The sequence below is a fragment of the Ovis canadensis genome, chromosome 1, assembly GCF_042477335.2.
Source record: "Ovis canadensis isolate MfBH-ARS-UI-01 breed Bighorn chromosome 1, ARS-UI_OviCan_v2, whole genome shotgun sequence".
NCBI classification, from domain to species: domain Eukaryota; kingdom Metazoa; phylum Chordata; class Mammalia; order Artiodactyla; family Bovidae; genus Ovis; species Ovis canadensis.
In genome coordinates this window covers 234,526,884-234,544,797 of record NC_091245.1, presented here as the reverse complement: position 1 = coordinate 234,544,797, position 17,914 = coordinate 234,526,884, and the positions used below count along the sequence as shown (strand labels likewise).

Below are 17,914 nucleotides of genomic sequence, written 5' to 3'. Positions count from 1 at the left end.
GGAGAGATCTCTAGTCTTTCTCATTCTGTTCTTTTCCTCTATTTCTTTGCATTGATCACTGAAGAAGGCTTTCTTATCTCTTCTTGCTATTCTTTGGAACTCTGCATTCAGATGCTTATATCTTTCCTTTTCTCCTTTGCTTTTCACTTCTCTTCTTTTCACAGCTATTTGTAAGGCTGTGGTAGATGGAGTGCTTGATGAACTATGGAATGAGGTTCATGACATTGTACAGGAGACAGGGGTCAAGACCATCCCCATGGAAAAGAAATCTAACATTATTACTTGTTATTTCCTGATAAGCTTATCCACATCCTCATCTTTGCTAAGGCTACTTCCTCTCTCCCCTACTCTCCTTCCTTGCCTGGGAGCTTCTCTGTACTTAATGTACACCATGATTTTCTAACTACTGCAACTCCCAATGATCTTTCCCACTTCCTCTTGAGTGTGTTATGACTATACCACTTGTCCTCACGTATAGTAGACAGTAATTATTACTGAATGTCTGCACATGCCCCAGCCAGGAAGAGGAGCCCTGAGGGGAAGGGCTGAGTCCTCTACCTCTTTGCTTCACAGAACTTGTCAACTAAACAATGGAAAATGTATGTTGATATGCTGGTCAATGCATAGTGATGACAAATGAGCAACTTAAGGATAGATAATGTCCAAAAATGGGGAAAAAAAACCCACAAATGAGCTGAAACTCCAGTACTTTGGCCACCTCATGCGAAGAGTTGACTCATTGGAAAAGACTCTGCTGCTGGGAGGGATTGGGGGCAGGAGGAGAAGGGGATGACAGAGGATGAGATGGCTGGATGGCATCACTGACTCGATGGATGTGAATCTGAATGAACTCTGGGAGATGGTGATGGACAGGGAGGCCTGGCGTGCTGCATCATGGGGTGGCAAAGAGTCGGACACAAGTGAGCAACTGAACTGAACTGAACTGAACTGAAGTGATACATACCTTGTACAGTATTTAACTTTATACAACAAGGACAGCAACATCAGTAACAACCACCACAAACTATGCGTGGAGAAGGAAAAAACCAATAACCAAGAAGATAATGACAAAGTAAAACTGGAAGTCTGGATAAATGCATGACATTTTTTCCCCTTCTTGTCTCCATGTCTCCCTGTTTCCTCTTAGTTGAATTTGTGATAAGCTTATAATAGATAAAATAGCTTAAATTTTAAATTTCATTTTGCTTACAAGAGTAATGCATGTAAATTATTAAAACTTCAGACAGTACAGCCCTTGTTGACGCATAAGGTGAGAACTTGATGTTTATTTAGTCCAAAATGAATTTCATTTAAATGTGAGGAAAGCTTGAAGTGTCTCCTACAAGAACTTCCTGTGATCTGCCACAGGGAAAGATTTAAATGAGAAAGAATCCCGTAGGATCTTAGATCTGCTCTTTTATAACACCTTCCCTTTGAAAATGAACTGACTAGAGAAGTGAGGGAATACGTCTTTTTATAAAGATGTATTAGATACTATGCTGTAGAGTGACTTGTGTAATAATGGCTTTTCTCACCCTAAGAAGACCAACAAATTTGAACTGAAGCAAGGGAATTTTTACCCATTACATGTTTTTGGAAGGACCTTTAGGTTGGTTATTTTTTCAGCCCCACTGGGCATGGGTGATTTATATGCTAAGCCCTTTTGGAGTTTGACTCATTTCTCAGTTTTGCAAGAGCGATGATGAATGCTTATGTAAATCAACCTATAGAGTACTTAGTTGAGAACTCAATTAACTTTTAATAAAGGCTAGCTTTTCTTCTTTCTTTCTTCTGGAATGAGATAATGGGTGTAGAAGGCTTTGGCACATTACCTGGCGCATAGCGGGTGCTCAAAAATTTTTCTCTCCCTTCCTTCTACAGTATTTTAGATTTAAGTTGCCATGAAGTAGAAGTTTATAATACACTATCTTAGAAATCACCAATTCTTTGAAGCACGTAGTTTTCTTTTGCTGAAATAGTGATTTGGTCTCTAGTTGTTCCTGGCTATGTGTTAGCTCAGTTGGTAAAGAATCTGCCTGCAACGCAGGAGACCCCAGTTTGATTCTTGGGTCAGGAAGATATGCTGGAGAAGGGATAGGCTACCCACTCCAGTATTCTTGACCTTCCCTTGTGGCTCAGCTGGTAAAGAATCCACCTGCAATGTGGGTGACTGGGGTTTGGGGTTTGATTCCTGGGTTAAGAAGATCCCCTGGAGAAAGGAAAGGCTACCCAACTCCAGTATTCTGGCCTGGAGGATTCATTGGACTGTATAGTCCATGTGATCGCAAAGAGTCTCACATGACTGAGCGACTTTCATGTGACCATCACGATGTGGTTGTCCATACCTATAAATGTGTGCTGCAACTTTCAGGGTAGATGTCAACAGCTCAGAATAAACTCCCAGAGACTATAGTTGAGAATGTTGTTTTTTTCTTTTTTAAGTTCCTGCATTACCAACACAAAGGATGACTGTATGGAGAAATGTGGACGTTGATGACTCTGAGTTAAGCATCCACAAGCATCAAACTCTGAATGTGAACACATTTTGGGAATACTTTAAATAGTTTATTCCCTTTACATTTTCTTTTATAGGTATGTATGTACAAGAATGAAATTTTGGGCAGAAAAGTCTTAAGTGTAAAAAGACTCTTTTGATAAATTTAAAATGGAAAATCTGAGGGATGAAAAAGCATTGTGTTATAATTAATTGGCCACAATTTCTATTTTAGTGGTGTACAAAGTAATGATGTATCTTGTGGTTAATGGTATCTTAAATTGGATGAAGTATAATAATTCTAATTATCGTTGAAAACAAATTCTCTGTGTTAAGCTCTTTAGGAAAATCTTTTATATAAAGACATGGCAAATATTTCCGGCCAGTTTGTTGTATTATAAGGCAATGGGAGATATTATACTAATGGCTATAATTTGGGAAGAATTAATGACATTTGTTAAAAAAGTATAAACAGACCTCTGTCCCTATTTCCTCCCAGATATATATTCATGTTCCAGACAAAGCATATAAAAAATTACTTTCCATGAAGAAGGCTGAGCAAAATAATCTGAATTGTGAATTTCTTCCACATCTTCTTTCTATAGCACTATGGCACCTTGCCTTGAATGTATAAAGTGATAAATATTAAAGATATTGCTGATACATCTGTTGCGTCAGAAGTTTCAGATTAAGGAAACATTTATCAATGGCTGAAGGTATAGTTTGTGTTCACTGAAAACCTTAACTATCCTTTAATTATATTTGGTTTTGAACTTGTGGCTGGGGGTATGAGAATGCTTATATTGAGCCTGTCCTTGGGGTTCCTGGTAGGGTTCTCTGTTGAACTTTTCTTCCAGGGAAGCAGAAGGGTAGACATCTGGAAGTTTCTTCTATTTAGCATAGCATAGTGTTTTCAGTTTGTCCTTTCAATTTTACTTTATTATTCTAAAACCTGTGCCTATGCAAATGTGGGCCTGTGCTAATTTTCATGGCTGGTTCAACTTGTCAGAATGTAGTAATTTGTTCTTCAAACCCACGTGTTAAGTATTTCTGATAAATAGGAAACTTACATCCTAACAATTCCTCTTTTAATCACAAATAATAGGCACATAAAGTGGCTTGCCATCTGTACATTTGCATGTTTAAGATTCTTCAGATATTAGCAGATTCTTCTCTGTTTTGAATGAATCCAGTTTTGCCTGGCTGCATACTTAAATGTTTCCTGGCTCCTGTGGGCTGTGGTATCTAGTGGGATATAAAGCATAAGTTCTAAGCAGACTGAACACAAGGCATTTGGCTCTGACTTTATCTGTGGGATATCGAATCAATCAAAAATTTGGCAGGTAATTGAGAAAAAGTTTTTTGCTTGCCTAGTAAGAATAATGTATTATGAAGTATTTGAAAAGGTTGATTAAACAGTATACTCAAAAGCTACCAGGCATGGCTGAGTTAACTGTTCTGAAATTTTTAGACTTTCAATATTGAGTTTCTTTCCCTCACTCATAATAAGACTATGACTTCCCTCAAATTATAGTCATAAAATGGCACTATTTAAATCCTTTCTCACAGGAAGTCCTTGCAGTGCGGAATAGTACGCCCAGTGATTAAGAGCCAAGTCTCTGGAGGCAGGTACCCCGAGGTAAATCCCAGATCTCAGTTTTTAGCTTGTGTCACCTTGGGCAAGTTGTTTTACTTCTCTGTGTCTTCCATTTTGTCACCCGTAGATTGGAGTTGATAACGTGGCATCTCCCTTTGGGATTATGTGAGGATTAAGTAAACTAATATATGTGAAGTGTTCCTAAGAGTTCCTGGGACATAGGAAGTGTTGTGTGAGTGTCACTGATATTGGTGATTGCTGGGGTCTCTGGGTAAGCTTGTTTGTGAGGAGATTAATGTCTTCCCAATAACCTTGCTATTAATAAATTGAGATGGATACTGAGATATCACATGTCTGCTGTGATTCAAGCACTGTTTCATGCCATTCCTATAATCACTCAAAGAGGCATGTTCGGGCTCCTAGTTTTCTATAAGGATAGAGACACGGGGAGGTTAAAAGTCCCACTCAGTGACATATGAGAAGGAAGGGGCACAGCAGAGCTGGGATTCACACCCAGCTCCAACTGACCCCATATCCTAGAGTCCTTCCATGTTACCGGAAAGACACTATGCATGAGCATGAGAAGATAGGATGCAAGTTAAGCAGCCTGCGGTCTCTTCCCAACCAGTTCTCTCACCATGACCCAGTGACCCTTTGACATAAACAGTATAGAATCCCAAATATCAGGTAATGAATACAGACCAGGCAAAATTGCAGAATACGTGATAATTTAACTCTATGTAATTTTGCAACTTTCACATCTCTCTGTAAAAGAACCTCATGGAACCTTCACATCTCTCTGTAAAAGAACCTCATGGAATCTTATAGCACAAGAAAGGGTCTTGGAAGTAGATACATGTCCCTCTTCTATTTCAGGTGAAAGAACAGAGGCATAGAAAGTGATAAAGACATCCAAAGTCACAGGCAAAGTGACAGAGCCGGGTTTGCAACCAGGGCTAGGCCTGCCAGCGCAGGCTTCTCTCCATTGCCTCATGACATTTCTGAGGTTATTGATTACAGATGCCCAGAATAAAGCAAAGTCTTAATAGGGTGAGTTCACCAAAAAAGGAGATCATTAAGAACAAGTACTAAAAGTGTCTTAAAGAAAACTGCCTCTTTGTATCAAGAGGCACCATGCAGAGGCTTCTTGACTTGGTGGAAAAGAATAAATGGATTGTATTTGGAGCTCTTCCTTGGAGTTCATTTGTATATTTGCTTAGAATTGTGGAGTGGCATGATAATGATATCCATCATGGTCTTTTAATGACTTTTAGGAGCATTTCTTCAGAGAATTCCAATAGTTTCTCTTGACCAGTAATATAAAAATTAAAATAAAAACAATATTAACAGCTGTATTAGTTTGTTCAGTTCAGTTCAGTTGCTCAGTCGTGTCCGACTCTTATTAGGACTGCTATAACAAAATACCATAGATTGGGTGACTGAAACAATAGAAATCTATTTTTTTCACAGTTCTAGAGGCTAGAAGTCCAAGATTAAAGTATCAGCAGGGCAGATTTCTGAGGCCTCTCTATTTGGCTTGCAGGTGGATTGTTTCTCTCTGTGTCTTCACATGATCTTCTCTCTGTGTGTGTCTTGATCTCCTTTTCTTATAAGAACACCAGTCAGATTGGATTAGAGCCCACCCCATGACCTCATTTTACCTCAGTTGCTTCTCTAAAGAACCAATCTCTAATATAGTCACATTCTGAGGTACTTATTTGGGGTTAGGACTTTAACATATGAGTTTGGGTGGGGGGACCCAATTCGACTCATAGCAATAGATACATCTATAGCTACATATATAGCTGCTGCTAAGTTGCTTCAGTCCCGTCCGTCTCTGTGTGACCCCATAGACGGCAGCCCACCAGGCTTCCCTGTCCCTGGGATTCTCCAGGCAAGAACACTGGAGTGGGTTGCCATTTCCTTCTCCAATGCATGAAAGTGAAAAGTGAAAGTGAAGTCGCTCAGTCCTGTCCGACTCTTAGCGACCCCATGGACTGTAGCCCACCAGGCTCCTCCATGCATGGGATTTTCCAGGCAAGAGTACTGGAGTGGGGTGCCATTGCCTTCTCCAACATCTATATCTACATCACCATTTGTGTGTCTTATTTGAACCTGAAATAATAATAGTGAGAATCCTGTGATCTGATTGTGTGACATGGAAAGGTACACATTTGAAATCTAATTTTCCCAGCTTAATTAGCATGTGACCCATTAGCATAGACTTATGAGGAAAGAGCATTCTCCCAGCAACCATTATCTAATTTCTGGGCCTCTGAGACCAACTGCTCCACTAATGCTGGGAAGGGTGAGCACAGCCAGGGGTATGTCACCAGGCTGCTGGCCGGCTGCCAGAAAGCCCCTGTAGCATTAGATCTGGAAAGGCTCACTGCAGGCAGCCAGAAAGAGGCTTGCACTGCGAGCATTCTCTGGCCTTGGTCCTTTGATTCTCTTTGAGGCAGGTACTAAAGGCAGACAGGTGTCCACACACAAGAGGTGCAGACGTGAATGTGGGGCAGTTATGGGTGCCTTTCAAGCGAGCAGGCTGTGTAAAACTAGAATATGCAGGGCTTTCTCTTTCTCTCTCTCTCTCTCTCTTTTTAAGGATTCAAGTTTATGGAAGATTTTGGCATTTTTCCCATACCCTTCTCTTGCTCCTTTCTTCCCTTCTTTCTCACTTAGCTTCCTTATCATCTTTTCTCGATTATTAATATTTATGGAGCAAAGGCCTGCTCTGAACAAGGCGCCTTGCTTTGTCCTCTGGGGGATAAATAAGTGACTCATAAGCGCTCTCTCTGCCTTGCATGTTTTATTCTGATAACCTAGTCCCTGTTCTGGTTTTGGTTATGCTTTCAGGCATTGCTCTGCTAGTTCTTGGCAAACCTGAAAGCCATTCAGTTAACAGTGTCCAGACCTCACACACCCTAAAACACTGTCCTTCCTCCCTAAGAACTGGCAGCTCTCTTACCTCAGTCCTGAGCTGCCTTTTCCCCCTTCGCCAGTGCCCAAGCTGGAGCCACTGGCTCCTGACCCCTCAGGCCCTGTGGATCAGCATGTTCCTCTGTTTTGCTTCCCAGGCTGCTTTACGCTGTCTCTCCCTCCTTTTCTGAGCTGTTCTTTCTGATTCCTCCTACTACTTCCTCTTCTCTCTTTGACTCTTTTCCTGATTCACATTGATTATCCCCGATGAGCCAGCTTACTGTGAAAAAAGTAAAAGTTTTAATGATCTACTTCCTCTCTGCTCACTGTTATTTACTCCAGGGAACAAAATTTTGCTTCAGGAACTACTTCCCTGCAAGCTGAGGGTAAAAAAAGGCAGCCTAGGTTCATTTGTCCCTTTCCACAACACTTACCTCTTCGTTAAGTCACTTCCCAACCACTAAACAGTAGGCAGTATATTTATTTTGTTAAATAAGGAGGGGAAAGAGCATGGAGGGTAGAGGATGAGATTCCACATTGTCATTTAAACCTTATATGCAGGTTATAAAATGTTATGATTTGATTCATTATGATTCTTCTCTGGAATGAAATTCAAAATAGGTATGTATTTTCTACTTGAAAATTTCATTCATACAACTTAATTTGGGGAGAAGTAGTCAGAATTGCTATATATATACATACATATATATATGTCACATTGACACAGCCAGAGTGTATGTTCTCCTCACCCCAGCCAGTCTCTGGAAAGACAGACTAACTCCTCTCCAGCTAATCAAATTCATGTCCTAGGCAAAGTTCTGTAGTCTGTGAGGGCTGCCTGGGCTTCCGGAGGTCTAGCCTGCATCTAGGCTATCTTTGTATCCCAGCAACAAGCAATCAGGTGCATAATAGGGATTCACCACAAATGTACAGGGTAAATCAAAATGAAAAACTTTCTCTAGCCTCCTGTAATCACTCTCCTGCTTAACTCTAGTGTACTTGCTGTCTGTACCACTCTTTCAAACATTGTTAATTAATCTCTTTAAGGGTGATTGCTTTATTCTTCCCATCCAGGTTGCCAGTTCCTTGAGAAGGATAGTGCTTCATTTTTTTTCTCCCCATTTCTTTCCAATACCTAATATAGAGATGGTGCTTACAAATATCATTGATTTAAACACTGCCTTTTTTCTTGACAGCAGTTTCTGTTGGGAACCACCATTAGAGAGCTGATTTTGCAGAAGGTGCAGTTTTAATTTTAAAACTTTAAAAATTTTAATTAAAAAAATTTTTATTTATTTTTGGCTGCACTGGGTCTTTGTTGCAGTACACGGACTTCTCATTGCAAGTCTTCTTGTTGCAGACACAGGCTTTAGACCACTCAGACTTCAGGTGTTACACAGCACGCGGGCTCAGTAGTTCTGGTGCAAGGACTTTTTGCTCCCCTGCATGTGGGATCTTCCAGAATCAGAGATCTAACCCTTGTCCCCTGCATTGGCAGGCGGGTTCTTAACCATTGGAACACCAGGGAAGCCCCACAGTTTTATTGTAAGCATATCTATCTGAAAAAAGCTCTGACTGCCATGCATTTCAAACAAAGAGATAAATTATTAGCCCCCTGCTGCTTGGTTTGGTTCAATCACATTTATTGAGGAGTTGCTTTGAATCTGATACTGAACCAGGCAATGTTTCTGCCTCATAGGAACATTCAGAGAAGACAGGAGGTGACTTGCTGCCTACCCTTGACCTGGGGATAATGCTTGTCCTCACCAGCTGGTCATAGATAACCAGCAGGCAGTGAACATAGTCCCAGTCACATGCCCTGGACCTTTCTGGATGATGACTTGGACCTTTTGCTTAGCTAGTGCAGCCCCCTTCTGGGTGGTACCAAATTGCTGTCTCCTCTCCCATCCTTCACCCTCCTTTGTGAGCCAGAATAGATTTTGCAGCAAGTTAGGTTACTTGACTGAAAAGTCTGCACTGTCTTTTCAGTAAACTTCAAACTAATTTGCTTAAGAAGTAAGTAACATGCAAATGTGAAATAACGCTGGTAAGGCTAATAACAGGGATTTCAAGCTGTGTTGTAACAAACCAGTCACAGAGTATTCACGTGTTAATTCACTGGCATGTTCTCTGGCAAAAGCATCCCCATCCTTCCTTCCCCCATTCCAACTGTTGTGCTGCAGCAGAATTTGGTCTGAGTCTGGGCAGAGTCCCTCTTGAAAAGCAGCCCTCCAGCTTCTATTACAGCAAGAGTCTGGCGAAAGTGATTCTTGCCTTCCCGTCGCACACAAAGGCAAGGAGCTCTTTAAAGGAACCTTCCTGCTCCTCCATGCAGCCGCAAACTGTGTGGGTACGGATTCAATGACCCAGGCTTTTGCCTGAAAATGAGTGGGGAGGGGTCTTGAGGAGCTCCCAGGACCTCCCGGAGTGGGCCAGGGAGGGAGCTGACAGCTTGAGTGGATGGAGAGCACCGGTCCCTGGGGAGCGGCTTGCCATTAGCTGCTTCTTGGGATGCTCCACGCGCCAGTAGAGCATCCTGCCTGTGGTCCAGAGGGTGCTAGCGGCGCATCTTGCGGTATGCCTGCGTGGATTTGAGCCATCGCCCAGAGGCGAGCCCGCATTCAGACACGGCGGACGGGCTTCTGGCAGGGCTGCGTGCAGTCAGCACGAATGCTTAGCTCCAGGCGTCTGCCCAAGCCTCCCGACTACATGGATTTGGCTGTTTAATCAAGCGAGATTACTGCCTGGGAAGATTTAAGAGCCTGATCCGCGCTCCAGCTGCTGTGACAACTTAAGGGCTGGCTGTTTACTTCTGTTGGTGTCTGGGACTCTGTCCTGCACCGCAGCCACTCCTGCCACTTTCCCGGACTCTGAAGTCAGCCGCGAGGACTCCTCTGCCGGCATTCGGAGGAAGAGGGAGCAAGGAGGGGTTAAAAGCCGAGCAGACCCTCCCAGCTGCTCGATCTCTCCTGACTGCCTGTATTCTGGGATTCTGAGAGGGACCGCGCGGTGCCCGGGGAAGCAATGCAAGTCTCCATAGCCTGCACCGAGCATAATTTGAAGAGTCGGAATGGTGAGGACAGACTTCTGAGCAAGCAGAGCTCCACCGCCCCCAATGTGGTGAACGCAGCCCGGGCCAAATTCCGCACGGTTGCTATCATCGCTCGCAGCCTAGGGACCTTCACCCCTCAGCATCACATCTCTCTCAAAGAGTCCACTGCAAAGCAGACTGGCATGAAATATAGGTATGGACGTACTGATAAGATTCCCTCTGCCCCGGGTTCTGTGTTCTATTACAGGTGTAGTGGAGACAATTCAGCGGTTTTGAAAAGTGACTTACTTATTGGTGGGCTGCTTAATTTAGAATTTGCAGGTGTCTTTAAAATAGGAAAGGTGTCTTTCCTTAGGAAAGTGGAAAACCCAAGGTGGTTGTGTGGTGTTGTATTATGTATAGGATTTAAAAACTGTGGCCCATTTTGTATATTCTAAAGTGTTATGAACACCTTAGGAGCTATATGAATTTCGTTTTCAGAGAATAACACAGCAGTTGAAAACTGGTATTGAGATTACAGTAGCTTTTCAATAGCAAATGTGCCTGTCCTATTTTATGGTACAGACTGTAGTTTCTGTGATTATACTATTAAAAATAGTTTTCCATCTAGTACTGTATTCTTATCTTTTGAAAGCTCATGGTGACAAATGCTGGGCAGTCTTATAAGGAAGTTCTGTTACAGGGAAGAAACACCTATACTGGTAACTTAGTTTGAACATTGACATACTTAAACCTAAATTATTCTTGAAATACAGTGCAGACCTTATGAAATATAGAGAAAAAGTCAATTGTAATATTACTGATTTCTTCATAAATTTTTAAGCTCCCCTTCCCTCTATGCTGCTTTCCAGAGCTGGAAATCTTCCTGGTAATAGTTGATGCTCTCTTTAATAGGGAATGACTGAAATTTGAAAAGTAGAAATTTTCATTATTCAATTCTGTGACTCTTGCCTCCTCATTGTATTTGTTTTGTGCTGAATCTTTCTGACTTTATTTCTTTAAAACTCCTGTGCTTTTTGTCTCTGAAAGTCTTTGCAGATGTACAGAAGAGCTTATGATGCGTTTTCCAAAGGCTTTGGTGATTCTAGTTTGTAGACACAACTTTGTCCATTATTTATATTTAACTTTCCCTCATCTTTGTTAGGAACCAGGTTTTAGGATGAAAGGAACTTAAGGCAATTAAAATAATGCCTGTGAACACTTAAGACTAGGTTTTCCTTGTGGGGATTCTGAAATAAGCATTCAAACCAATTTCTGTAAAAGTTGTCCTTGAAAAAAGTTTCTTTGCAGAGTTAACAGGGAATCTCATTGAAAAAACAGCAAGCCCTGTTGTTTTGGTATATTTTTGAGTCATTAAGAAATAAAGCCTTGAATTTGATGGGGGTAGACTGACTAAAAATTTATAGCTAAAGCGCTTTGCCCCAACTGCAGTACAGTGCAAGCAACCTAACTCCAGGTGACTCCTTGAAGTATCACTGGTGTGAGGACCTCTGCTTTTCTTGATATTTCCAGGGTGGAGAATGGGGCCCCATGACAGGCTGATAACTAGGACTGCAGTCTTGAGTGCACTGGCATTTTCTATTGCTGGTTCTGTGGCACACACCCAGCCTCTGCCCCATGGCCACAGTGCACTCCGTGTGCACTTCAGCTGCTCTGATGGAGATGGAGAGGAGTTGCTGCCTTCTTGGGCAGGGTCTCTGGGAACGGGACACTCAGGGTTAAAGCTGACTGCAGAGGTAATTTGAACTGTGGCCTTCAGCAGCACCTTGAGCTCTCTTTTTGTAAGCCAGAAGGGATAAAGAGTAACACCCTTCATTTCTTGTGGCAGAGTTTCATAGTTGCTTGTGAATTAGTGTATTGGAAGAGTTTCATCTTACGAAAGCAGGAGATTTCCATTATGGCTTTTCTGGTAATATAGCTCAGCTCAGTTTGAATAATACACACCAAAGCTCAGTGTATAAGATTCACTTGGGCATCTTTCATTACTAGCAACTAAGGATAGCTCTTTACTGACAAAAAGGTAGCCATCTGCAGTCTTCAGGATAACTTGAAGTATTTGTTGTTTATGGTGACTGGACATTACCTGGTTTCCACTCCCCCTCTTATTCTGAATTGTTCCATCTATGACAGGCAGGTGGCTTTGTGTGTGAGTGTGACTTAACTCCTTTGTCTTTCAAATTCTACTTAGAGTGACCTTTTAGGAAAGAGATCAGAAGATTATGCCAGATGTACACTAAGACTTTCTTAGGGTTGGAGAAAGAAAGAAGAGAAAGACAGAAGTGGGAGGGAAAGAGACTATAATATACTTTATAAAAATGATAGAAATAGTTTATTAGTTATATATTTTGACATTGATGTCACTAAAATATATTGTGCATGCAAAAACTATTTATTACTAATAATGTAGCAAAAAATTTAAAAAATAATGCCATAGACTTGGGGAGGTAATTGGCTTGGGTAAACAATCAAGAAGAATGCCTGAAGGAACTAGAATGGAAAATCAGTGGCTAATTGTGTTTATAATAACATTCTCATCCTTGAAAATGATTTCCATTGGCACAACTTAACTGGGATCCATGAATCCTATAGAAAGTAAAAATATTGTCTTTCTGTGTATATTTTTGAGGAGAGGGTTCATAGCATTGGTCAGAATTTTTAAAGTGTTTACCACTCAGTAATTGTAAAAAAAAATGTTATGGAATGAAGAGATATCCATTTAATCAACAAATATTTACTGAGCACCTGTTCTGTGGCAAGAACCCCATTAGAAATGGGTACACAAATGTATAGAAACCAGATAAGGTTTGAGGTTTGCATTCTTAGGAAAACAGACCATGAATAAGCAAACTCACAAATACATAATAATTTTCTACTATAAGATGTTTTTATGAAGGCCATATTTGCGGGGTTCATAGTCAGACTTCAACCAATCTGTTTGTCCATTTTGAGGTTACTGTCTCTGTTATGGTTACATCTTGGGGAACAAGTCATTGTGCCCATATCTGCCATCTATTTGCCATCCCAGGGACTTCTTTCAGGTTCCAACCTTGCTGTAGGGGGCTACCTGGCCATTGAGGACCTACTTATAACCCTGAGTAGAATGCTTTCTACTCATTTAATACCTTGTGACTTTAAAGGCAAAACTCACCGCTTATAATTTCCATCCTGACGTTGCCAACCTGACATTAATCAGGAACTCGTGAACTTGAGATTTTAGAAAGAATCAATATATACTTGTATGAGGCATCTGAATTTTGTAAGAATATCCAAAGCCACTTTTACCTTCACATCAGCATTGTGCAAGAATCTTGCATAAAATTAACTATTGTTTCAAGGCTGATGGTGAGAAAAAAAAAAAAAAATCCACCAGAGCAATCTGCTATTCAAATGTCACTGTAAGTTCAAGAGAACAAAATTCCATCTAACATTTATCTTGGGAACTATCTTGTGTGTAGATAATACAGGACTATTGTGTTTCTTATAGTTTTTATACTTGTGCCTTATTAATACATGAGAGGTCCTTTATCTTAGTTTTGCATATATTTTTAATATTAGAGTTCATCACACTGTTAGAGTTTGATATACACTGTGCAGGTATACATGATAGATGATTACATGATATATATATATGTGATGGGTATCACATAGAGGTAGATACATACATGAACCTTTTATCCTAAGAAAGGCAAATCACTCAGAACAGAAAATAAGCCAGCTTTTTTTGGTTGCTTTTGTTTGATTGATCGGTTCGGGTTTTTTTTTAAGATTTTTTTTTTTTTTTTAGAATGATCCAGCTACTAGTGATGAACGTGATCTCAGAGCTTTTGTTATTCGTATTTGAGCACATTTGTGCTGATAAGCTACTTCTCTATTCCAAAATTTTTACTTTAGTTCCAGAACAAGTTGAATGTCAATGAACCCAATTTCATGAAAAAAGTATTATTTGTAACATATACATTTATATCAATATAACTTTGTGTTATATAGTTGCATAAAACAGGCTTTGAAATTCTTTAGAGAATTATTTACAAGAAGGAAATTGCCTGAGCAATAATCTTTAATTTCACTATAAAGCTTCTCCTTTTTTGGAGTCAATCCACTTTACCTTTTTTTTTTTGGTCATTATTAAATTTTTTAATTCAAATAATTATAGATCACAGAAATTCACAAAAAAATACAGGGAATTTTTATGTAACAAAATGATTTTTCTCCACTGAGAACATCTTGTATAACTATAGCACCGCATCAAAACTAGTAGACTGACATACTGCAATCCACAGAATTTGTTCAGATTTTACTGGTTATCATGTATTCACGTGTTGTGTATTTCTATGTCTGTGCAATTAACCACATGTAGAAGTTTGTGTAACTGCCACCACAGTGAAGCATTAGAATTGCTTCATCACCACAAGGCTCCCTCATACTACCCCTTTACAGTCACATCCATGTCCTCTTCGCAGTCCCTAATCCTTAGCATCCACTAGTCGCTGATCCTCCATAATTTGTTGTTTCAAGAACATTATATAAATGGGATCATGCAGTCTGTAATATTTTGGCATTGGCTTTTTCCATTCTGCATAACTCTTTTGAGACTCATCCAGATTGTGTGTATCAATAGTTCATTCCTTCTTCTGACTGAGTAGTAGCTCATGGTAAGGATGTTTCACGATTTTTTTAACCATTCATTCAGTGAAGGATAATTGGGTTGTTGTCATCATTAGATAACTTCAGATTAGAGAATTATTCCCAAGTTTCTTCATTGCCATTCTGTAGCTCAGGGGATAAAATCCCAGCTACCTAGCATGGTACCTGAGATCCTTCATGGTCTGGCATTCAGCATGCTTTACAATCACTACTCTGTTCTTATCTCTGACAACTTTTTTTTTTTTTTTAATCAGAAGTACCTACTTGAGAGAGAATTCCTCATAGTACCCTGGACCTTCTTGGTTTTTTTATGCCTCTGTGTCGTTTTCCATGCTGGTCCTTCTACCCTGGAATTCTCCTACCTCCTTTGAACAGTTAGGCAAGCTACTATGCATCCTCTAAGACCCAACTCTAGCCTAACCTTCTTTGTGAAACCTTTCCTGGCTTCACCCCATACAGCATTAAGTACTTGTTCTTTAGTGCGTCCACTGTATCTGATTCTCATTTCTGTTATGGAAATTATTGATCACGTAGTGTTGCTATTATCCATTTGCATCTGTATCTTCCCCATTAGTCTGTAAACAGCTTGAGGTTTGACTCTGGCTCATCTCTATAACCCCAGAGTCTAACCTGGCACATAAAATCTGCTCAATAAATGTCTGGAAAATGAATGACTACACATGCAGGATACTGTATAAAATGCTGGGGATACAGAGTAAGGATCCTCTCTTGAGTATTTCCAGTCTAGTATGGTGGTGTGGTGTGTGTACTCAGTCATGTCCAATTCTCTGTGACCCCATGGATTGTAGCCTGCCAGGCTCCTCTGTCCTTGGGATTTCCCAGGCAAGAATACTGGAGTGGGTTGCATTTCCTCCTCCAGGGGATCTTCCCAACCCAGGGATTAGACCTGTATCTCCTGCATTGGCAGGCAGATTCTTTACCACTACATCACCTGGGAGGCCCAATGTGGCTAGATACCTGCATGAAAAGGCTGCATATGTTAAGTGATACAAAGAATAATTGTTGCTGTAGTTTGAGGAGCCATCATTCATCAGGGGCTGTAGGAGTTAGGGAAAGGTTTCTTGAGAAAGATCAGGGAAGCTTGATGTTGAGAAAGGAGAAATACCAAGATGAGCAGAAAGGAGGATGAGATCTGATAGACTGCAGCAGAGGAGCAGCCTGTCCCAAAGGCTGTGCATGGAGTCCTGAGAAATAATGGAGTAGGGCAGAGAGTTCATACAGGGAAGCGGTGAGAGGGTATCCTGTAGAGGCAAAGAGGAGTTGGATGTAAGGGGAACATCAGCAATGAAGAATCATTTCAGAGTTTTGAACAAGGTGTCTGGCAGAGTTCTATTAAGAAGAAATTAATCTGGTAGCTGTTCCAAAAAAAAAAAAATCTAAGAGTTGTAAGTTTGAAACAAGAGAATTTATGGTGAATTCCAAGGCACTTTCTATTTTCCTATAAAAATAAGACTACATAAAAACGGCTCGGACCAGATGCCTTCCTCAGGCCCTTCCTCCTCTAGCCTCTTTATTAAAGCACACATCTCATCCACAGCTCTTTACCTCCCACGAATGGTGGGCAGATTTTGAATCAAAGCAATTGAAGTGAAAGATCAATCTTGTCAGCTGATTACGTAAAAGGCACTGAGTGTGTGTGAGTGTGTGTGTATGCTTGTGAGCTTCCGTATGGGGAAAAGTGGGAGGAAATAGGTGGGCTGAAGAGGAGGAAGGGGAGAAGTGCCAGCTCTGTGGCTGTGTTTCAAATAGAAATATTTGATTTTAGTCCAGAGAAGAGAGCAGCTTGGATATTTAAATGCCGTTTTCGGGGAGAGCGGGTAAAGAATACAGTTGTCATTTTCACTTATACCCATGGATGTGGGCTTTCCTCTCTTCCTCAAAGCAAAATGATGAAAATGGGGGAGGTGGAGAAACCTTCCTGAAAGTTGGTTGCTGATTCAGTCTCATAGAGTTTATTCCACCTCTGCAAGGCATCAGCCAGAAGTCTGGCATCCATGGGATGGTGAGAAAATGGTAGGAGGGGAGGGAGCCTCCTGCGACTGGTAGGCAAACATAGTTCCAGGTCTGTAGCTTTGGAAATGTATATATGCACAATCTGTGCGTGTATGTGTGTAGACGCATGCACAAGTAAAGGAATCTACCCAAGGTATTTCCAGAAAGAACTTGTCTCCTAGCCGAGATCTTCAGTTGACTTACTACATTTGGAGCCCTTAATCCTAAATCCATTCAATGACCCTCTTTGGACGTTGCACTCATTATAGAAATTCTTTTTTAAAAAATTTATGTAAACATTTGCACTTGTGGTAATTTGAGAAATGTTCTGAGAGGAGGAGAAAAAAATTCCATTACATTGAAAAGGAAAATCAGATTCATAAGTTTCACTTGGATTTTTTAAATTCATGTCATCAAATGCATAGTTTGTCATTACTATATGAATTCATGAACAGATGAGACTTGGGTCCAGTGAATTGATCAAAGTATAGGACTCCTGGTTTCTTTGAGTATGTTTCACAACTTTTGTTTTGAAAAAAACAGAATACCATTTTATGAGAAGAACTGAATTCATATGTATTGATTCATCCATTTCCTTATAAGAATTTCAAAGCCATTTTGGGAGTCATCAGAAATAATAAAAAATAATGTGATGCTGCAATTTTAATCATGTTGTGTGCTTAAAAATATTTCTATGACCAGTTTTCCACTCTTTTCAGAATTAGAAGATAAGAGTGATAGAGACTGAAGGATAAAGGCCAAAAAAAGTCTTTCAAATTTCCACTTCAGTATTGAGAATTTTTAATCCTATGTAATCACAGAAATAAATGAATTAGCAGTGGTTGTTGGCACTGAGGAAACTTCAGATTCCATCTAGTTCAGTCATATCATTTTATGCAGAATGACCAGTTCCTTGATCACAGTTATTCAAGGAGCTGATGAAAGGGTCAAGGTCAAACTCAGGTCCTGGCTCCAAGAGCAGGATTCCTTATGCTCTGTTAGCTTCTACATGGTAGCTCCTTGATCATGCCCCATTTTTTAACACAGGAAAGAAGCACAGAGCATGAAACACTTCTAGAAGAGACGATTCCTTTCTGTACATGTGCGTAGTCTGCAGTTCAAGCTTTTATCTCTAGAAGAAGGAAAGCCCTGCTGTGCATTCGAAGAGCCAGAGCAGCTTCCTTCATCTCCTGCA

General features: G+C 40.6%; 1 protein-coding gene across 4 annotated transcripts in view; it reads left to right on the top strand.

Annotated features, from left to right (window-relative positions):
- KCNAB1 (potassium voltage-gated channel subfamily A regulatory beta subunit 1) overlaps positions 1 to 17,914 on the top strand; it is a 480,074-nt gene that overhangs the window by 184,554 nt on the left and 277,606 nt on the right. The window contains exon 1 of one of the 4 annotated variants that reach the window (XM_069561984.1): positions 9,276 to 10,255. The exons of the other annotated variants lie outside the window; for them this stretch is intronic. Within the exon in view, the coding sequence (XP_069418085.1) occupies positions 10,035 to 10,255 (221 nt within the window). The 5' untranslated portion in view covers positions 9,276 to 10,034. Of the gene's footprint in view, positions 1 to 9,275; positions 10,256 to 17,914 lie in introns of those variants that run through there. 4 annotated transcript variants of the gene reach the window in all.